This window comes from Oreochromis aureus, linkage group 14 (assembly GCF_013358895.1).
Source record: "Oreochromis aureus strain Israel breed Guangdong linkage group 14, ZZ_aureus, whole genome shotgun sequence".
NCBI lineage: Eukaryota > Metazoa > Chordata > Actinopteri > Cichliformes > Cichlidae > Oreochromis > Oreochromis aureus.
In genome coordinates, this window is record NC_052955.1 from 36,994,973 (window position 1) to 37,018,329 (window position 23,357).

A 23,357-nucleotide genomic window follows, 5' to 3' on the forward strand; every position below is an offset into this window, starting at 1 on the left:
ATAGGTTAGCTAATTGCAGCAGGCTAAATGCAGCAGGCTCCTCTATTTGTTTTATCAGTGTGCTGTTGTCAGCATAACACACTGGACAATCTGAAGAGCAGTTTCAGCAGCATACATATTTGTGTCCTTTTATATTTATATGTATATTTACATTTATATTTATGTTTATATTTATACCTAAATCTCTATATTTATCTATATTATGGTCACCCGTGCCTCGCGGGCTGACCCTGTGTTAGGCGAAAATGTTTTGTTTTGTTTTCTGCTCTCCCTCTCTCTCTCTCCCCTGCCAGGGCGGTGCTCATTATGGGATCCCACCCCTGGCCCACGCACCTGTGTTCAGTCTCCAAACCTGCTGCTGATCTCCACTAATCCTGAAGCCCTACTTAAGACAGCACTTTGCTACTCATCGCTGGATCATTGAGCAATCTGCGTCAGTCACCCTGAACTTTGAAACCTAGAATCTGTGAGTTGTTGTCTATGAGTCTGTTTCTAAGTGGAGCTTCTGTATGTAGATCTTTCCCGGACCCGTTCCTGCCTACCTGAAATCCTGCGAGCGAGTGTGTGGAAGTGTGAGAGTCAGCTGAGGAGAGTGGATTGTGATTTGGAGAGGAGTGGAGCAATTTCACAGTATCTATATTTATCTTAATATTTATCTATTAATATCTCTGTTTCTTTATTTCATTTTATAGGGGTTCTTGACTTTTGTTGTATGTATGCTGCTTTGACAACTCAACTTCTCTCAGGGATTAATAAAGCCTGTCTGATTGTGATTCTGATATATTTGTGTTGGACAAAGTGTTAGTTTTTCTCCAGGGACCAAAAGAATTACAGAAATGCTAAATAGTTTAGCTAATTTGATAGGTAATCTGTTAGCTAACATATAGCTTTGAGATCAATTAGGATTAGCTAACATAATGAGGTAACAAGAAAAGGAAATGCAGTAAGGAAATGGTTTTGAAAATGAGAAGTGGAATCCTCATTTTAAATGTCAGAAATAAATCTGTATTCATAATTTTATTTTTTTTTATCCATTTATTCTTTTCTTTTTAAATTGCATTTTCTAAAAGATTTTGAAAATCAGCTTTTTAATTTGAAATTAATTTACTATTAAGACTTTAATTCTTTTTTAAATCTATTTTCCATTTGAAATATTAATAAATTAGTAATTAATTTTGAAATATTGATTTATAATTCCTCTTTCTATTTGATATAAAATTCCTAAATAATGAATTACTTTAGTAATGTCTAAATAAATAAAATAAGTAAAAGATTAATTTGTAAATGAATTTACTAACATACTTTATTGTACGATTTATGATTAAAGCACAAAATTCTTTATTTCGATGTGCATGACTCATCTGGACTGCCACAGTACTACAGACCATGTTTGTCAGGAAGGGCATTTTGTCTAAAAAAGAAAATCAAGCATGTGAAGCTACCTTCTGTGGCAACCCATTGTCAAAAGGGAGCAGCTAAAAGTCCTTTTTTTAAATTTTAAAATTAGGTTTCTACATGCAGCAACAAACTATTACACTGACCACAATTTTTAGGTGTTCCTGAGTTACGATGGTGAATTTCAATTCAGATGCATGTGTGTAATGCGGTAGCGCCTGAAGGCCCAAATTAGACAACCATTAGATATTGACATGAACTGTTATGTGGAATGTAGGGTTTATTTGTGCACTCAAATGCAGGACACTGAAGACAGAAGTAACACAAAGCGACCTTTTATTGCTGGTGATTGCCAAGGTTTACAAAGTGCAAAAGAAATAAGTGACGTTTCACTGGATAGTGCACCAGAAACACACTCAAAGAAATATATATAAGGAGCAACACAAGGCAGTCTATAACAATTCTAAGAACCCAACTGACAATGCAGATTACAGCCCCCTCAACATTCACCTACTATACACTCCAATAATAAAAATCTACACAAGTTTTAAAGCCAAAGTGTAGCAAAGTTGTACATACAGACTTAAATTAGCATTAGCAATTCATCATATTTCAATTTTTTAAAAAACTGTTTATACATGTCTCTGTGAAACTTGCAACTGTCAATTGTATATAGTGATTAAATCATTTGCATTGTGATTTTTTTCATAGTTTTTGAACTCTTGGATCTCAAAATGTTAAAATATTAAAGTTTTGGATACAAGATACCCCAAATGAAATTTCCCCTGTCCAGTTATGAGTTATTACAGTGTCTAGTAATATCATTCCAGGATCCCAGTGTTCTTTGCATAATGATGTACTTTTGGTGTTTAAGAGGTATTAGCTGGGTTATTTTAGAACGCTACATTTCACAATAGCTAAAACTAATAGTAGAGCCCCACACAGAAAGTCCCTCCCATAATATATTCAATTATTTAAATGAAAAGCAATTAAAAAAAAAAAAAAAAAGGGTACACTAGGCCTTAGTTCCCTTTTCAGTCAGTTTTTTTTTTTTTTTTTTTTTTAAAAATAATACAAATACAAAAAATTTCTCTCTCATAGCCAAGACTTCCTAGTCCATCCCAGCCTGGCCATATTAGCCAGTTTAACTTTTACTTTGTCTTTGCTGTCTGGACTTCTCTTGGAGGTGCATTCCACAGTTGAGTCTGTTTCAAATGAGATAGCTGGGGCATGTCCAAGTAGGCTTCCTTTCTTTTCCTGCGCGATGGTTGTTGGAGTCTGCAGAAACACCTGACCCCTCACAGAATGCCTGAGCTGCAGCATCAGGGGGTTATGGTTTGAGTATAATTTGACAGGATTCTGCTCCTGACGGCAGCAGGTGGAGCAAGCTGAGCAGAGTATGCGAAAAATATAAATCCACCCCAGGTAGTGGAGCTCTGCAATGTTAAGGATGAAACAGCCCAAGCTGATGCTGAACATAAAGTTCAGGAAGATGGTCTTCTCAGTGGCACGTGATACAAAGCAGTCTGTACGAGTAGGGCAAGGATACGAGTCACAGCGATACAGGTGAGGCACTTCAAACCCAAACAAGAAGTACTGGCCCACCAGGAAGGTGATCTCCAGTACAGATCGTAGTAATACATGAAGAATGTAAATAAGAAGAATCTGGTTGGACTGCTGGGTGGGGTCCTCTCCCATTTCATCATAAGCTTCTTCCAGAAGGCTTTTCTTTACATCTTCCCTCTCACTTGTATTCCATTCCCCACTGTAATGAGGGTAGTAAGTGGGGATGTTGACCTTTAGTGCTTCCATGCCATCTTTCCTAATTTCCCCAGACCTTTGCTTGGGAATTCTCTGGGATAGCAGCTGTGTCCTCTGTCCATCAAGCTTCTCATCCTTAGCAATCTTATGCAGTACAAAAACTATGTAGAAAATAGATGGAGTAGAGACGAGTACAATTTGGAAGACCCAGAACCGTAGATGTGAAACAGGAGCAAATGTGTCATAACAGACGTTGTTGCATCCAGGCTGTTGGGTGTTACAGGTGAATTTGGACTGCTCGTCACTGTAGACAGCATCACCCACCAAGGCTACCAGCAGAATACGGAAAATGAGCAGCATAGTGAGCCAGATCTTGCCTATCACTGTAGAGTGGTTCTGGACTTCAGACAGAAAGCGACCAAGTATGGACCAGTCACCCATGGCTTAATCTTAGACAGAAAGTAAAAGGGGCCATTAATAATAGGACAGTGTAGGGTGTACTCAGACTAGGCAGACTTTCCACTCTACTGACTGAAGTGATAAATACAATAATGCAAATTTTGTTTGTCATATACACAGTACAACATATAGTGAACATGCAGTGAAATGCTTGTGTCCTGAACTGCGGACGTAGCTGCGCCACTCCAGGGCTGGTTTTTAGCATGGGGGGTATAGCCAGGACCCTTACTGGATACCGGGTGGGAATCGAACTTGCGACCCCCACTCCAGAGGTGTGTAGTCTTACCACTACACTGATATGTAGTTGAAAACTCTGGAAAAAAATTTAACTTATATTAACTTACTACTGTATATATTACATTATAGTATATATTACATTTTAAATACATTATATATACAATAAAGCATTTGCCATGTAAAAACACTTTTTTGTTATCACTGAGCAATTAAAATATATAAATATTCTCATTACAGTCAAGTCTGTTGAAGCATCACAGTTTCACAATTATGATTTTAGAAACATCTAACTGTTTTAGAGAGCTGAAAGAGCCCTTTCAACAGTTCTGAGTGGTTTGTCACCATAACTTAGTTCATTTATTGAAAACTGTTAACTCTTAACTAAAAACTTTAAGCACAAATTTGAAGAACTTACACTTAAATATGAAAATATGTAAATATGTCTTAAATATGTACTTAATGTGTTAATTTCTACTTCTGCTCCACTTCATTTCAGCGGAAAATGTTGTACATTTCTCTTGTAACATGGTAGACTACAGTGCAGCCTATATAGTAACTCACCTTCATAAACTCATCTCCATATTTGCTGTGGGAAATGGCTTTGTGTGTTTCACAATTGGTCAGCCAATCGCTGTGATTGGCTTGGGTTAATTGAGGGCAGGTGTATCTGACTGTACTCATAATCTACACTGTTTATATTCCACACTGAAAACAGTGCTGTCATATTTCTCTGTCTGCAGGTATGTGCCCCAGACTCAAGATGGTTTAGATTAAAAAAAATGTATAGTAGGCATTTTGCTATTATTCTGTGAAATATATAATTAATATCGGTGAGGCTTGGGTGATTGTCAGCCTATTACATAGAGGGTGTTGGGTCTGGGGGGACAACTGCTGTTCCCTGTTGAAATTTGGACAGTATGTTTTATTCCTTTTTGCAAGTGGGACACTGAACTGTTTCATTTCCTAACTTTTATGTGATGAATATAGGAGCTGGAAGTATTTTTCATTGATCTCAGTGATATGACTATTGAATTATATTTTAGAATTTTACTGTCTATCATCTTTGCTCTTAGCTGCGGCTGTCAAACCTAGAATCTTTGTATAAAACTCTGAGAGTTTTATTAGTTTAGGGCTAGGGCTAGGGTTTTTTGGGAAATTAAAATTTACAAACAGACAAAAAAAACCAAATCAAATCAAATGGCCAAAGGTTTTTGTTTATCTGTTTTAAAGCTCTATTTCACCTTTCAGTTAAACCTTAACATAAATAAATAATATTAAAATTAAAATAAAATCATATAAAATTGTTCAGGTGACTTTTTTTGTACCTTGAATAGTTTTACATCTTCACCCAAAACACTTTTACTTGTTAAAATATAGGACTGGTTGACTAAGCGTATTCAGCAGTTTAACCACATTACTGATCATGCATGCTCAGGCAAATCAATACAGCATGAAGTATTGTGAAACTGAATGTCTGACACTAGTAATTTTATTCTTTTATAGTCATGGGGATTTTCCCCCCCTTCAAAAGAAATATATCAAGAGGTCCACTCTCAACCCTAAAATGGTGGATTTTACTGGAACTCATCTCAGTTTTCTGGTTATTTTTTTCTAAAATGTTTTAATTTATTTATAATCTACTGAAAGCTCTCATTTAAAATCTTTATATGAATAACAACAAATCATATAGTGAAAACTTTACCTTAGGATACCCAAATTTTGGTCATTTTCAATTTTCTTCCTGGACAATAAAATACTTTGTAGTGCATTTTTTAGTAGACTCAGAGAAGTGTTAAAAAATAAAACCATGAAAAAGCAGCATTTGAACTCAATAGAATCCCATTTGAACTCACCTAACCTTAAGTTTGCAGCATAAATCCTCATAATGTAGCCTTTACTGCACCATTTGCATGGCTATTTTTGATTTAAAATGTTGATGAATTGAATCCCGCTGTGTGGACAGAGAGAATAGACCGATCACAAACATTAAGCCAGTCTATCTGAAGCTGACATTGTGCTATTTTACAAAAAGGCTGGCAATGTACAATACAACAAAGCACAATGAGTGGGCTCATTTTCTGAACACCCGGGAACTGTAAAACAAAAAGCATATGGAACAGGCTGGAAAGTAAACATAATGCAGGTCTTTGCAAAGGCTCTGCTTGAACCACCTCGAACAGTACAAGTTACAGACATATTTTGTTACTTTCTAGACTATAGCAGGTTTCAGCTGGAGTCAGTATGTTCACATCTGTTGTATCCTTTGATAGCATACAGCAGCTGAGTTCAAAAGGGAAAAAAATGTTTTGGTTTTTGCATGTGTAATCAAGTCCCAGACTCTGTAGATCATAACACAGACTCTCTTCTCTTGTCACAAAGGCCTTAACAGTGGAAATAATTGTGCTGGGGAAGTGTTCAAGAGCAGCTTCTCGAATGAATTATGTCTTGTTCTCAAACTTCAAAAAGGCTGATTTAGCTTCAGCAAAGCAGGATAAAATAAAAAAAAAAACAACAGTTGAACAGTGAACAACATCATAAATCATAGTAAAATAGAATGAACTGAGTACATTTATTCAAAAATAATTGATAAGTGATCTTATATCTAATAAAACGGAAGATTGCCTGATTTAAATTTGGCTGATTTGTTGGTGAACTGGTCAGTACTGCTGCCTCACAAGAAAATCCTGGGTTTGGATCTATTGGGCTGGTTCTGCTTTCACTGCTCTGAGATCGGTTACTCTCTGTGAGTTCTGTGAAAAAAGCTAAACATGTAAGTGAGCATTCTGTGATTTATTATAGTAAATCACAGAATCACTAAAGTTCTGTATATACGTTACACAGTAAGTTCAGATCCGGAAAATTATGAATTTTGTATCGCTTTTTTGCAGTGCAAATAACTTTTATAAGTTTTTAGCATTTAGCAAGTAAATGGTTGATTAATTAGAGGAATTTGTGCCATGTTTGATTTCAGGCTCAACTATCAATTTTGGATCAAAGGCCTTTACACATTGAGCGTGGAACAAAAAAACATCATGAACTTCCAAATTTTCTGGATCTGAATCAGTCGCTGAATGTCGCGCTTTTGCCAAAAGATGATCCTCAAAAACCTTACTGTGAAAAAAGAATGAAGTCAACATCACGCAAGATGAGTTGGTCCTGATGTCTGTAAACAAGAAAAGCTAGAAACGAAGATTCTGGGTTCACTCCATTCCCAAGCGAGTGAATTACTTGGTAGACCATTACCAGGTAATTACAAATTATTTGGGACATCTATCAAAACCAGCTTTACTGACCAAGAATATGTGTAGATATTTTTGGTCAGTAAAGCTGGCCTGGCTATTTCTTAGTTCTCAATGTAACATAATAGAAAACAGACAATATTTACAATAGAAACATATATTGTATATTTATGTTTATGGTGCAGTTGTGCAGGGTCCAGAGATGTTGGATTAAATTATGGAATAAATAAGGAATAGATAATTTGTTATTTGTTACTATAAACAGTACATACATAAAGACTGACTAACTGAGAGAGAAGGAGAGAGAGATATAAAAAAATAGTACATACAGCACAGTTTGATTCAGCAGCAGGTATGTTGCATGTTTAAGTACATCTGTCTTGTAACATATTTTTCAGTCTCTAGTGACAAAATATATGTTAACTATATGAAAGGGGAAATATTTAAAGTAAAGTTTTAAAAAAGTATATTGGACTTGATTTAGCCCTTGGGGTTACAGGAAGTTGTCGCTGCCATGTTTAGCTGCTTTGTTGTAGATTCCTTATAGGCTTCCTTCAGATTTTAGCCCAAGTGTTGCAATGGAACCGAGCTGGAGTACGTTTTTATTTCAAGTAAGTGGCATAGTCTCCATAAACGTTAACTATAAAGCATAAATATTTGTAAATATTGTTTGCTAAATGGATTTTATCCGTTTCTGAAATTACTAAGAGTTAGCCAAGAAAAACAAAGGTGTTAGCGATACCCTGCTAGATAGCTCCGCTGAGTGGTTTCCTGTAACAAACTGCTAACTAGCTTTGTCGAAGAGCTCCGGACTTTGTGTTGTCAACTTAGATACGGCATAGTCTTGGTATCAGTTAAATGGACAGAAATCTGTGTCGGTTCATGATTTTCAGTTTGTACCATTCACAGCTTAATGGTCACATTATGTGACTGTAAAGCTGATTTGTAGCTCCGATGTTGGTGATGCGCGCGCTAGCAAATTAGCTTTAAGCAAAGCTTTTGCTATTGTATATAGGTAAGCTAAGCTAATAGGCTAACGGATTTGCTAACCAGACACTTTTCCCGTGTGCACCGTGGCTATTATTGCAATAGTACAGAGGGTTAACAAAGCAAGAAAGCGGTGGGGAGCTTAAGCTCTTGAATGGCCCCGTTAACAAGAAGTTAGCTAACCCTAGCACTAGAACTAAAGGGCTACTTAGCACGCTAAGAGAAGTGATTAAATCACATTCAAGACTCCAAAGTTTACCCTTTATCTTATCAATGATCAGTAGCCACGACTTAAAAACTAGAAAAATAAAGTTTAAAGTAATCTGGTTCTTTGTTTTGTAAATAAGTTCACATGCTGTTTGATCATTTAATCTTGTTTTGAGAAACGAAAAGGAGGTTGTAAATTGTATATAGTCTATATGCAGAATAAATGAACTTTTATGAAATAATCCCATATTATGTAATAGAAGGTCGGTATTTAATTTTTGCTTAATTTTTACTGTCCGCAGTCAACTTTGTATCTGTTTGAGTATAACTGACACACACTATATTTTTTAGTGTCTCATGTTCTCTAAACAACTGGTATTAAATCTACACTTTGTGTACATCTTAACTGCAAAACTTTAAGAAACCCTGTACCATAACCTGATGTGCACCTCGCTTCATATGTAATAGTGTGGACTGCAGACTATTTTGCAGTTGAGGCAGCCTGCACAGCTATAAGTGCTGGCAGATTCATTGGTCTGGTGAGTGGACTACATAGGTTCACTGTAGAACTATAAATTGAGCATGAATGACTGGAAACTTGGCTCTAATGTATTTATTTATTTTCTGTTCCAAATTAAACAGATGTTTGCTGTTTAGAATATATATAATGTATAAATATTACATATGCATTTTAAAATTAGGACAGCTTAATGTAGCATGTCTAGCGCAGTTCTCTGAAGAGATGTGGAGTAAGAATTGCATCCTATGCTCTGTGTCATTAGATATTTAAGACTTTTAAATAATTCTGTTATGATTGTTTCATTTGATAGAGCAACTATGGTCCTCCTGTTGGTTATGTCTGAACTCCTGGCCATATTAGCAGTAGTTAGATTTTTAAAGCATTGTGTTGGTTTACAAAAAATCATAATCTAGTAAATGTCTTTGAAAACTATCCATGCCTATGTAATATTTATATATTTATTTATTCTAGTCTTTTCTTGAGATCTGAATATAAACACCAAGACAGTATTTACCTGCATATATATAAGATTTGTAGACATGCCAAAAGTTTGTCAAATAGGACTCTTACCATACCATTAACCTATACATTGCAGTAACAGTGGCGGCATTTTTTTTTTCTTTATTTCCAAGCTTCTTCCTCATATTTAATGTTTAGCTTAGAAGATTTGTATAAAGATCTTTGGAGCAGCATGATAAAACAGCTTGTAACATACACAATCATACAGAGTACAACATGCTTTTGTCTGAGCTGCGGCGGTAGCCGTGCCATTACAGGGCTTGGTTTTAAGTAAAGGTCCTGGTCTAGCCAGGTACTGGATACCAGGCGGGAATTGAACTTGCGATTCCCGCTCCATAGGTGTTTAGTCTTACCACTACACTATCCAGCAGTCTACTCTACTTGTTGTTGCTCGGAAAGGAGGTATTTGGCGGACCGATGGCAATTGCTAAAATGCTAATACAAATGTGGTACTAAATAGTCATGATGGGTAAAGTGAGGCTTTGTAAATCAGTGAAATAGTCAAAGCAATTACGCTGGGATTGTGCCAAGGTTTTGAATCAGTTCTACAGCTATCTTGACAGGGAGACCTGCTGGCCATTGTGGCTATGATCACATATTGAAAATTATATTTGGTGAGCATCGCAAAATTCTAAACATGGCTACTTACTATACCAGGGTTGCAGTAGAAGTCACCTGACAGTCGTTCACACTACAACAAAATCAATCACATCAACATAAAAAACATAAGCACATAATATGCAGGCACGAAATAGTTAAATAATGTAATGCCAATATTACATTGTGTTAATTAATTCAGTGCATTGCACAACAAACCAGTTTATAAAATAAAATATATTGAGAAAAGGTTGCTAATTTTTATTTATATTTTGATAAGTTTTGAGGATTTGAATGTTGCCTACTTTATTAGGTAGTAGGGCTGCACGATTTTGCATAAAATGAGAATCACGATTTTTTTGCTTAGAATTGAGATCACGATTCTCTCACGATTTTCTTTTCCAATATAAATATTTATTGCACTTATTAACTGCACATCAACTTCGTAACAGTTGAGACTGAACATAAAAACAATAAATAAACATAAAAACAATAAATGCCTCACATTTTGTGGTTGCCGCAAAATGTTGTACTGCTTGAAATTCCGTCTCCACCGTTGCTTGACACTGCGTGTATAGAGCAGGTAGTGCAACATTTGAAAAATAGTTGCGGGACGGCACTGTGTAGCGTTTGTCTAGGGTGTTGATCATTTTCCTAAATCCCTCGTTTTGCACAGTGTTGATGGGAGCCATATCTTTGGTCAGGTGATAAGTAATAGCCTCCGTAATTTCTTTGTGCCTGCGGGAGTTCGACGTGTATAGGGAAGCGCTGTATAAGGTTACCGTTATTGATGTTTGGGTGGTTGACCGGGACGGATTTTCTCCTGTCACTTTCTCGTCATCCCTGACGTGTTCTCCGTTGTTTTCTCCCTGCCAATTTGAGCATCACACGGCACAGCTTCTGTATCACGTGGTATAAGGTCCCGCCCTTGTCATTTGTTGAGCAGGAAGAGTGAGCGCTTGTTTTCATGCAGATTACGTCCCGGATCAAAATGCGGTACAATCGTCGTCGTCTTTTTTTTTTTTCTTTTTTTAAAAAATCGTTGTCATTTTCGTGCAGCCCTATTAGGTAGGTTAAGCATAGGCCACAGCAATCAGTGTGGAAGATGTTTAATCGAGTGTGGCTGATAATGCTTATGGAAATTTAAAATGAATAAGAAAACTATCAATGGCTATTTGTCATATGTAAATGTTTGTATGGAAAAATATTAGTTTTCCAGTTGCTTTCAGGCTGGGTTGGCTTTCTGTGAGGTTGCAGTTTCATCAGGTTTTGCTCTACATTGTCAAAAACAGCCACAAAGCAGCTGGTAAGCCACCTGTTGAAACCGGGATGAATTGCACCAAAATCTGAGTTAGCTGTAATCACATAATGTGGGGTTTTGAACCACACTTTGGGGCAGTGTTTCGAAACATCTGTGCTTTATAAACTTTACACAGGGTCGAAATGTCAGTGTTTATGGTTCCTTTCTTATTTGTAAAAAAAAAAAAAAAAAAAAAAAATGGCTGGGAGCACCAGTGCGTCCAGGCGTTTGAGTAAAAAAAAAAAAATCTCTGCAACTCTGAAAGTCTCTGTGTGGTCAACAACAGACACACATTATGCCCATATCATATTTTAAGTTTAAATTTCAGCTCAGCGAAGCACTTGAAGCACAAGAACTTATTCAGTACCGTATTTTTTGGACTATAAGGTGTACTTAAAATACAGAATTCATACAAATGTGTGCCTTATGTATGAATTCTGGTTGTGCTTACTGACCGCTGATTTTATGATTTTATTTGGTACATGGCACTCAAAAATCTGTCGAAATATTTTAGTATGACTTTGGTAAGTTTTGAAGCAGCACCACTTGATGGATTGCTCGAGTATTACAGCTATGGTAGTCAGGAGCCTCGCAGAGTAATATGTACCATGCTTCATAATAAATACCGTATTGTATGTATGAAGGACCCCAAAATGGCACCTTTTAAGAGACATGCTTACGAAATGGATTTCAAACTCTATCAGTCATGCATTAGAAAATGGGAATAGAGCAGCTGCGAGAGAATTCAAGATTAATGAATCAATGGTACGGAAGTGAAGGAAGCAAGAAGAATGAGTTATAGGGCTGGACCATACTATACCGTTCACGGTAATACCTGTACAATGTTACGCAACGATAAGAAAATAAAATATTGCGATAGAATATGGGTAAAACGCACATGCGCAGTGCCTTTGTTTTCCTACGCACATGGCTGAAAAAGCATGGCGGCAATGGAGAATGAGAAGGGGGAAAGCGTTGAGTGAAACGGATAAACCAGAATTGGTTTGTAAAAATGGTGCAACTTCAGTGATGTGAAACTGGTTTGGTGTTTGTCCGTCAGATACCCACCAAAGCACATTTGTTTTGTAGAACATGCAAGCAGGCCGTCGTTACTACCGTATTTGTCGGACTATAAGGTGCTCGTAAAAGCCTTCAATTTTCTCAAAAATCGACAGTGCACCTTTTAATCCAGTGTGCCTTATGTATGAATTCTGGTTGTGTTTACTGACCTCGAACCCATTTTTATGTGGTACACGGTGCTCAAAAATCTGCCAAAAAATGCTTTAGTACGACTTATGTAAGCTACGAAGCCACACCGCTTGATGGATTGTCTGAGCATTACGGCTACCATAGTCAGGAGCCTTGCGGAGCAATCTGGGTCCAAAACTCCGTCTACTTCAGGTCCCAAAGTCAAACGAACAGTGCGGCCATCACTGAGAGTTAAAAACTGTCTAAATTGTTTCATCTGTAATAAAATGATCAGCATTGCTGCTTTACCAGGTGTAACAATTAAGTGTAACATCCAGGCATCCATAAAAACAAAATTTATTAAATTTAACGGAGTTAGAAGATAGCAGGAAGTTAGCAAAAGTTAGCTCGCTAGTTTCGCTAGTTACCTAAACATGATATACCATGTTTTGACTGAGAGATTTCTGAAAAAATTAAAAGCTCTGTTATCACTTCCAACATAAATAAAGATAGAAAACTAAACAGCAGTGATGTTTGTAAGGTTACTGAAGTTGGGCTAGCTGGTATATAATGATGTGCTACGTGATCACTAGCGACACGGCTATGTTAGCATAGGCTGGAGGATGAACGCTAACTTTTTTCCACTCGATAAAAGTTAACGTGAGGGTTCCTTATGGTTAGGGACAAATGCAATCGCATGGCAGGATGCTGTAAATGGACCAAACTCAAGTCAGGAGAACAACTGAGAAAATCTATCCACAATATGAAGTTAGTCATTAATATACTGCAACAACATGGGAATAGAGCAGCTGTGATAGAATACAGCATTAATGAATCAATGGTACAGAAGTGGATTAAGCAAGAAGAATGAGTTGAATAAAGTTTGACTTATCTGACTGTTTTGTTTCGCTTAATGTGCCTTATTATCCCGTGCACCTTATGGTCCGAAAAATACGTATTTGACTTTTTTGCTTGGCACACTTCAGTTAAATCTTGCAAAACACCTCTTTTTAACTTTAGTGGATATTATACATGATTATGCTCAGGATATGTCAGCCCATTTCCACTGGAAATGCCTTTTGGTTAAACTTTCAGCAAGGAATTTGCATTTGCGCTGTTAAATTTTTATATAGCTTTAATGCACATAAAAAACAGCTGCTTGTTTAAGTGAAAATAAATTGATGGTTTTTTTGCGCTAGTAAAGTTGTGGAGTTGTATTTTGTATTTTGTCTCGCATCAATTATATCGTCAGTTATATCGTTATTGCAAATTTTCAAATATATATCGTGATAAATATTTTTGGCCACGCTTTGGGGTCCATAGGGAGTAAGTAAAAGCGCTATACAAATACAGGCCATTTATCATTTTACCATTTACTAGGGGTGTGCGCGACTAGTTGCAATCAATACTGTTATTGATGGCCCCACAACTCTCTGTGAATGGTACCCATGGCCATTTATCAATGATCAAATGGTCTTTGATCAGTGGTTGTTTATCAATGGTCATGACAATTTGCATATTAATGATCAAGAAACTGACCGCACAGCCCATTGTTCGTCGGTGTTGCTAGTTTCAGTCATCATGCAAATGTACTCTTTATAAGGTTGGGGAAATCTGCAGTCAGGTCACATTGAAGAAGTCACTTGGATGAGTGACGAAACGTTTCTCCCACTGAAAATGCTACGTCCAGATGGACTGATCAACTTTTTGGTAGAAAATGTATGGTTTTTTTAACATTTGGTCCTAATCTGGTTGTAGAAAAGGTTTAATGACAACCTGCCGAAGTTTAAACCAAGGCCGTTTCTCAATACTCAAATGCGCAAGTTTGTACTTGTGTACTTGCTAGTTCGTACCTCGCAAGTTCACACTGTGAGTCACAGTCACACAGGAGAAGGTAGTGTGATCATTCTATAATTGGCAAACATCAGTGTACTTGATGACATCACAGCTCAACTCCAGTGTATTTACTGCCACTTTCAACAGAACGTGCTATGTAGAGCTGCAATGATTTGGCTGTACAACAATTAGCATTTAATAAGGTGGTACATGCTGACTGGTAAATTGGTTAAGCCACAGCCATAGGTTGTGGACTGAACCACTCAAGATTAAAAAAGGGGGGGAAAAAGAATTCCCCACATAGGGCTGTGCGATATGACCAAAATCTCATATCCCGATATAAGAATTCTATCGTCCCGATAACGATATAAATCACAAAAATGTAACATTTTCTGTAAATTATGTGAATCTCGGGCAGCTTGACTTGCGGGAAGTGTTTCCAGCTGCGCGTCATGTAGCTGGAGTCGAGTATTTTAACAGATGCATGAAACTATACATTTTTAGACATAGGCTGTAACGGCCGCCGTTTTCTTTGTGAGTATTTATTACACAGCGTGCTGCGAGGAAAAGCCTGTTCTAACGTTTGAGTCTAAGGTTTGTTTTTTAGCACCTGGCGGCTCTTGTTTTGCTTCTCATCCGTAAATAATCTGCTCTTTCACGTTTTTTTGTTACTTTTACGTCATGGAAGTTAATTTCTTTAGTATTGTAATTAAGGGTAAAGCCTGCAAAGTGTCCATTTAAGAATTATACAAACTCCAGTAACATAGCAACTGGTTCAAAGTTTGCACAAAGTTCTTAATGTGAAAGTCTACAAAAATCTGATATTCTCTCAGTTAAACTTCCAATTCCAGACATAATAGGTCTGCCAGGTGGCTGTTCTAGGTGCGAACATTTTTCTTGTAAAACAAAGGGGGATCTGGCAAAAAAAGCTTGGGAACCACTGCCATAAAGTAAGAACAAAAACGTGTTCTCCTTTAGAGAAATCTCACCAAGGAAAACCGCTGTTCAAGTAACAGCTGTAGTTCCTTAAGATATTCCTTTGTTGGGTCAGATTTCAGTTTTTTATAGAAGGTTAAATTTTAGTTAAGTTCTGCCAGTGCTTTCTGTTTCAGGGCAAAGATAAGTTATATGAGGTAGATGTTTTCTGTCTAATATAGTTTTCAAGTTCTCTGAGTCTACAGCATGTATCTATCAAGTGGTTTCTGTTTATTTCCCCCCCCTTTTTTAATCTGTAGTGGTTCAGTCCAGAACCTATTTGGGCTGGGGCTTAACCAATTAACCAATCAGCCTGTACTACCTCGTTAAATGCTAATTGGTTAGCTTGTTTATTTATATGTGATTGGTCTACTTGGATTTTTTCTGTTTCCTGTTTTTATTATTCTCTAATACTTTAACTTTTGCTGAGTCTTCACGTCATCACATCTTTGTCTTCTCCATGCATGTTGGAAGTAGGTGAAGTTGTGCCAGAAAAAAAATGTTGTTCTCTTCCTTGCAGCCACCACATTTTCCTTTAAAGATTTAGAGACACAAACTCACTCATTCACTTATTCACTTACACACTTTAAGGCACAGAAGCTCATGTACAAAAACCTATAAAGCCTTCTAAGAAGACAGAGCAAAGATAAATTTTGTTTGAGTAAATACAGTGTGTTACAAGTGGTTTTTGTTTGTTTGTTTGTAAACAAATGAAACATAATGGATAAAACAAAAAAACATTGCAATTTTTTAAAATGGAAACCAATGGGGAGTTTATTTTGTGAGACCTGTTTTGTTTTGTTTTTTTCTCTTTTGAATATTTATTATTGCTCATTAATAAGACAAAAGTATTTCTTATCCGATTAATTGATGGAATAATCAGTAGATTAATCGGTACTAAAATATTCGATAGCGGCAGTCCAGTGCCATGGTGAAACGAAAAAACGAAACAAACGCTACAACAAGGGTAGACGTAAAGGCAAGAATCTACCTGCTCGTTGGTCTTTGGCTTTTTGTCATGCTCAGCGACCACAGCATTAGTTTTTGTAGTCATTTCCCTTGTTGCCGGTTTTCAAAAATGTCAGTTTTCATGGATGACACTATTGACCAGCCAGTTGGTGGCATGCAGTCTGATGACATCACATTTTAGTACCTGCTCAGATCGCTTGGAACACCCGTCCAAGCAGGTACTATTTTAGTACCTCGTACCAGGTACTATGACCTTATTGAAAAACCTGAAACCTGTGGTGAATAGGTACCAATGACTGTAGAAAAGATGGACGACCCAGTTGCACTTCTTTCCATTATACAAAAATGAAGCCAAAATGTCCTGCTTGTGGAATCTGCCATGTTGCACTTTTGGAGCCAGAAACTGCGCAGTAGTGACTTGAGGTGTCGCGGCTGCCTCGTGTTCATGCCCACACACCCGCACACACACATTTAGTTTTAGTTTCATTTAAGTTTAAAGTAGGGATGCAATGATACCAATTTTTTCAAACCGATCCGATACCGATACTTGGATCTGAGTACTTGCCGATACCGAGTACAAAATCCGATACTTCTACCACACACAAGTTACAGGGTTCGTACGGGTGCTTGAAATCCTTGAAAATGCTTGAATTTTAATGTTGTCTTTTCAAGGTTGGGAAAGTGCTTGAATTTCAGATGTGGTGCTTGAAAGTGCTTGAAAATGTAACTGTATTTCATTCACCACAAATAACTATCTGATTAAATAGTTTTCTTATCAGATAGAGAAATAAAATGAGTCGTAAAATGTAAAAGCAAAATTTCCCGCCTGGGCTGCCTTGCGTCTGTTTCAACGTGTGTCCCGCCCTCCCTCGGACAGTCGGGGATGAGTGCGCTAACATACCTGTAGGTTGCTGTTTAAATGAGTGTATGATGGAAAGCGACAGTGGCAGAGTTTGCGCTCTCCAGTCGCATGATAGGTGAGTGCTAGTAAATAATTTTCCAGTACGTGTACCTTACGCATGCAATTTTTTAAAATTATGGTTATTATTTTGCTAGCTATCAAACTCGCTGGAGGAATGATTGAAATGCACTGAGTGTGATGCAGTATGGCAGCGCTATTACGGAATATGCTGTGAACTTAGCTAACATTACTTAGCAGTAATATGAGTTAATTTACTCAAGTGAAAGCTTTAAACATTAGCCCGATACATAACTAGCCAACTTAAGGCTTTCTGATTAACCCTCTGTGGTCAACCCAGAGTCTCCATTTCAACTTGGGTCGAACGTGCAGACTTCAAGCTATATACCAGTGTTTAAACTGTGTTGATAGGCCACGTAAAACCGGTGTTTTTTGTTTTTAATAAAACAGTGGCGTTTACTCCGGGAAGAAATGGTAAAAAACGGCGTTTTCTATGGAGAGCGCTAGCAAAGACGCTTTGCTTGTGAGTGAAAAAAAAAAGAAAAAGAAAAACACTCCTTCCCTATTGGTGGAAAAATGTACCATGTCGACCAATCAAAAATGATATGGCAGCGTGTGCAATTTGGTCGTTTGGGAAGAGGGGAAGTTTTAGGAGAGACCGTGAAAGAGAGAGAGAGTGAGTGAGCGAAAGACAGAGTTTTGATACGTGAGAGATTTGTGACGTTTGCTGTGTTTGGAGTCTCAAACACGTTGTTGTCTTGTGTAGTTAGTGTGTAGTTTTTGTTTTGTGTGTCAGTTCTACTAGTGAACGTCACAGTTGCTGCAAAAAAGCCACCAAAGGCAGATTGCAGTGTAAACGCTGAGTGACACACCTGCCGTCAAACCTGCAGGTTTATCCCTGTGCTGTTCTCCTCTGTGTTATAGTGGACACAAACTATTTTTTGGAGTTGCATAAATAATTTGTGTGCCTTCTTATTTGACGAACAGCACCTGATTGTTCTGTAAATAGTTTTGAATGGTTATGTAAAAAACGTCTGAGCCTTGGCTGCATTTTTTTTTTTAGGTAAATAGTACCATATAACTTTGTTTGCAAAACTTGTGCATATTTTTTAAAAAATGTACAATTTGCATTTCAAGTTATGAAAATGATTCCTTAAACATGCTTGTGGTTTTACAGTCAAAAATATCACTTTTACTCATATTTTAAATTATGTCTGAATTTAGATAAATTGTGCTGAAATAAAGGTTAAAGTTAAAGGTAAAGGTGAAATATAGAGGCCAAATCAAAAGTAGTCAAAAACGACCAATTATACCCTGGACACCAGAGGGTTAAAGGCTAAAAGCAAAGTTGTCACCAAGTACTGTTTATATTTGTGTGTATTGCTGCAGCTTTTTAAGTATTAACTTGGTGCCTTTGGGTGAAACAATGGTAATATGAGGGACCGATCCATATGGTCACAAAGAATAGCCACTTGTTTCTGTGCTACCAAAGTTCCCGGCTTTCATTCAAAATGTGTTTATCGTCAGCACCTACACATTAAACTCCTTAAACATTATAAATGTCTTCAAGTTCACACTGAGGCCTGTGGGACACTATCAGCCACTCAGACAGTACACACATTTATGTGTATTTGTATATGAATATTTCATACTTTAAGGCTGCCTGTTTATTTAAGGGAGATGAACAAAATACATTGGAATTGTACATAATAATATCACGGATGATAAATTAGATTTTAAGTAGATGCTTGTGCATTCTTAAAGTCTTATATGTTGAATTGAACTATGTGATCTGTTCAAAGCCTCTCAGTCAGTGCTGTTCTCCATGCCTGTCTGACATGATGTTATTAGCACAAACACTTTAAAGGTGATCATTTAGGACTTCAGCAATAATACAGACAGCAATGTAGTTAGCAATAAAACAGTTTTATTGGGAATTAACTTAAAAACAAACATCTATTTTTTGTCACACAGGAAAGAAGCATCAATATCTGATGAGAAGACTTATTTCTGTTTTGTGTTTTTGTTGTTTTTTTCAACAGGAGAAGAATATCTAACAAGTTGATTTCTTCACATTTTCACATCTTAATTTTTAAGTGAAATGTGCATTTTGAGTTTATACACTATGTATATAAGGCGGCCATTTCCTTTTGCAGTATTTTTATGTGGGGTATTTTTCACAAAATGGGAGCAAAGGTGTCTTTTCACATGGTCTTACTGAGGTGATGCGAATTGAAACATGCATTCTTTTCTTTCTTTCTTTTTTTGGCGGGCGGGGGAGGGGTGCTGGAAAAGCTTGAAAAGGGACCTTGAAAGTGCTTAAAAAGTGCTTGAATTTGACCCTGAAAAAGGCGTACGAACCCTGAAGTTAAACTTAACTAGTAGTAAAGAAACGACCCCAGACAACTCTTTAACACAAACGAAACGTTTACTGAACGTAAGGGCATAGACAAATACTGTACAACACATCCCTTTTTTAAACTCAAATGATATTCCAATTCCTTAACCAAATGAAATACACTGTATAAATGAAATAATTCCCTTTCAAATTATATTAAACAACCCAACTTATGTTATCACCTTTTGGTAAGTGACTCACTAATATACACTCCAAAACACGTTATATAAATCTACTAAACACACAATATTCACACATGGGCTCCACACACTCACATTCACACTTGTTGCAGGCCTGTTTGCTGCTCACGCCGGACGATGGAGAAAAATCCTCTTCTCCCCAGTAAGAGCACAAAAGTCTGACTTACAGTTCAGCTGATCGGTAGGTCGCCGTGCACCAGTCCCACACTAAATCCACTCCCTGCGGACCCGATGCTGTCTCTGCTACAGCACGTTAGCGAGTCACTGTCCAGCTCTCCGACAGCCCATAGCGGCTGCCTCCTTGGCGAAGCCAAGCAGTCCGGCTAGCCTTTAGCCTCGGCGGTCGTAGCTGGAAACACAGCACGGTGGTGCGACCATTGAAACAAAAAGTCACTTCACCCACACTCTGTTGTGAAGCTCTCACACGGTCAGCTTTCTAGTCACACACTCTTTTGTGCTGGTTAACCTCAGTAAAACTAGCCGAGTCTCTCACTTTGGTTCAGCTAACCTCGTACATCTCTCCATGCAAGGTCCCGTTTTATGCTACCTTCACAGGCCTCCAGAAAATGAGAACTCTGAAAATATTTTAACTCCTTCAGAGTTACATACCATAAAATAATAATTTTTATGATTAACATAACAGTTTGATTGCTCTAATTACCTGTATTTACCTTGCGACATATTACAGGGCAAATTACATTCAGGGTAGAGTTACATCACATAACATCAACTGTGAACACCTTATGTTACCGTGGCGTTTAAGTCCATGGGAATTATGAGTATCCACTCCCAAATTCCCATCCGGGCTACATTAGTATCGGTTCATGGTATCGGTTAACTTTTACGAGTACGCACACATTTTACAGTATCGGCCCCGATACCCGATACCAGTATCGGTATCGGTGCATCCCTAGTTTAAAGATATAATTTTTTTATTAGGCCAAAGCGTCAATTTAATTATTTCATTAGTCATCTCATCCGATAAGTGCTGCAGATAATCACCAGAGCAGAAAGTGTTTATATCATCAGCAAACAGTAACATTTTTAACGCTTTAATGACATTTGTAAAGTGTCCAATGTATAAGTGAAAGAATTTGGGGCCTAAAACTCACCCCTGCGGTACACCACAAGCAGTGTCCATACATAAGGAGCAACAACCATTTAATTTCACAAACTCCTTCCTGTCTCTTAAAAAAACTCTAACCCAATTTAAAACTATCCCTGATACCATGACGTTCCAGTTTTCTTATTAAAAGTGGGTATATAAATGGGAGAGGTGCTTCATACACGATATCTTTTGATGTAATGATGCCTTTTGGGGTCAAGGGTGTAATTTGGCTGTTTTTGAGTACTTTTGTTTGGTGTCCTTTATTTCAGTACAACGGCACATGTATGGCTTTAGTTTTTTCCCCCCACATACTGTATTAACACGTCACCTTAAAAATCAGTAGTAGTAGTAGTAGTAGTAGGAGTAGGAAAAAAATCTTTTACTGTGAAAACCACAAACATATTTAATGAATCTTTTACTCCTCAGCCGTAAAAGGCTGATGGGATATTGTCTTCGCCCTACTAGGCGGACAACATGAGCACCCAAGTTTGTGAATGCAAAAAGTCAAGAATGAAGTCACCTAGGTTTTTCCATTTGACACCATAGGTAAGGGTGGGCAACTCCAGGCCTCGAGGGCCGGTGTCCTGCAAGTTTTAGATATCACCCGGGGTCAACACACCTGAATCACATGATTAGTTCATTACCAGGCCTCTGGAGAATTTCAGGACATGTTGTGGAGGTAATTTAGCCATTTAAATCAGCTCTGTTGGATCAAGGACACATCTAAAACCTGCAGGACACTGGCCCTCGAGGCCTGGAGTTGCCCACCCCTGCCGTAAGTGCATGTACTAAGTCCGAATCAATTCAAATCCTGGTGAGCTTGACCTCAAAGTTGAGGGCAGAAGTCACATTTTCTGAAAATCTCGTGAATGTGATAACTTGAGAACAAGGCAGCATAGGATTTTGAAATTGATAGCTATAGGTATGTCTACAAGGAGGCTATAGGGTAGCACTGGTGGTCATCAGTATTTTTTTTTTTTTAAATTTTATGAAGTTCTATTATTCTATTATTGTTTCTTAATTTGATACACAGTACTTTCTTAACTTTACTAATCCTTGATGATGTGTGTTTCTATTAACATAATTTTAAAAGGTCCTGTTCTTGATTTTTATTTTTTATTTTTTTATTACAGCAAGCCAATGAGGCTCTGCATCACCAGCACCAAGTAGCTGGAAACAGCCTCTTGCCTCTTCTTAATTCTGGGACAGAGCCACCTGATCAGAAACCAGTGCTGCCAATCCCGTTGGACCAGAAACCACCTGTCAGTGCTACAGAACTTCTTAAAGACAATGTGGCTAGTGGGGCTGTTGGAGGAGGTGGTGAAGTGGCTCCAGTTGCTGTGGTTAAAAAGGAACCTAAGTCAAAGACTCCCTTTATCTGTGGCTACTGCAACAAAGCTTTCCGGGACAGCTACCATCTACGGCGGCATGAGTCTTGCCACACTGGCATTAAGATGGTGTCACGGCCTAAGAAGGCTCAGACTGCTCCTACCATGGTGCCACTCATATCCACTGTACCACGTGAGAATAGTGGAAATCCGTCATACATAACTACTGTAGCCACAGGTGTCCTGACTACAGCAACAACATCAGCATCCACAGGCACTAGCAGCATGACCCCAATGCAACACCAACAACTACAGAGCATCCCTAAAAAGCCTCCCAAGCCGGTGAAAAAGAACCATGGTTGTGACATGTGTGGTAAGGCCTTCAGAGATGTGTATCACCTCAATCGCCACAAGCTGTCACACTCAGACGAAAAGCCGTTTGAATGTCCCATCTGTCAGCAGAGGTTTAAAAGGAAGGATCGCATGACATACCATGTCCGCTCCCATGATGGGGGAGTTCACAAGCCCTACATCTGTTCTGTCTGTGGGAAGGGCTTCTCCAGGTATGTGGATCTGATTTTTCTATTACTATAATTCTTCTAAATTTGTACAATATAAGGAATCAATTGTTACACTACACTTTTTTTGAGGGCCCACACAAAAAGTATTGCACAGTGAAGTGAAGAGGCACTACAGCAAAGGAGGAGGGAACAACTAAGCTGCAGTGCCTCTTCACTTCACTGTGCAATACTTTTTGTGCAATACTTTTTGTTAATAGTCAATGGTGCAATAGACTTCAATACTTGAAATGTGCAATTCACTTGTATTCTTATTCCTATTTATTCTATTTATCCCCTTCGTATATTTTATTTATATATGTCTCTGTATTTATATATGTGTGTATACAGTGGCTTGCAAAAGTATTTGGCCCCCTTGAACTTTTCCACATTTTGTCACATTACAGCCACAAACATGAATCAATGTTATTGGAATTCCACGTGAAAGACCAATACAAAGTGGTGTACACGTGAGAAGTGGAACGAAAATCGTACATGATTCCAAACATTTTTTACAAATAAATAACTGAAAAGTGGGCTGTGCGTAATTATTCAGCCCCCTGAGTCAATACTTTGTAGAACCACCTTTTGCTGCAATTACAGCTGCCAGTCTTTTAGAGTATGTCTCTACCAGCTTTGCACATCTAGAGACTGAAAT

The 23,357-nt window shown here is 37.7% G+C and overlaps 2 protein-coding genes across 6 annotated transcripts in view; one reads left to right on the top strand and one right to left on the bottom strand.

The window, feature by feature from the left end:
* Positions 1-2,490: 2,490 nt before the first annotated feature.
* LOC116311497 (gap junction delta-2 protein) lies at positions 2,491-3,597 on the bottom strand. The gene has a single exon (XM_031728619.1). The coding sequence runs from the start codon at positions 3,595-3,597 to the stop codon at positions 2,491-2,493; it is 1,107 nt and encodes a 368-aa protein (XP_031584479.1).
* A 3,990-nt stretch (positions 3,598-7,587) lies between these two features.
* Positions 7,588-23,357, top strand: part of vezf1b (vascular endothelial zinc finger 1b) — a 51,434-nt gene continuing 35,664 nt past the window's right edge. For all 5 annotated transcript variants that reach the window (XM_031728631.2, XM_031728632.2, XM_039622561.1 and 2 more), the window contains exons 1-2: positions 7,588-7,702; positions 21,948-22,705. In XM_031728631.2, the coding sequence (XP_031584491.1) occupies positions 7,670-7,702; positions 21,948-22,705 (791 nt within the window). In that variant the 5' untranslated portion in view covers positions 7,588-7,669. The remainder of the gene's footprint in view (positions 7,703-21,947; positions 22,706-23,357) is intronic.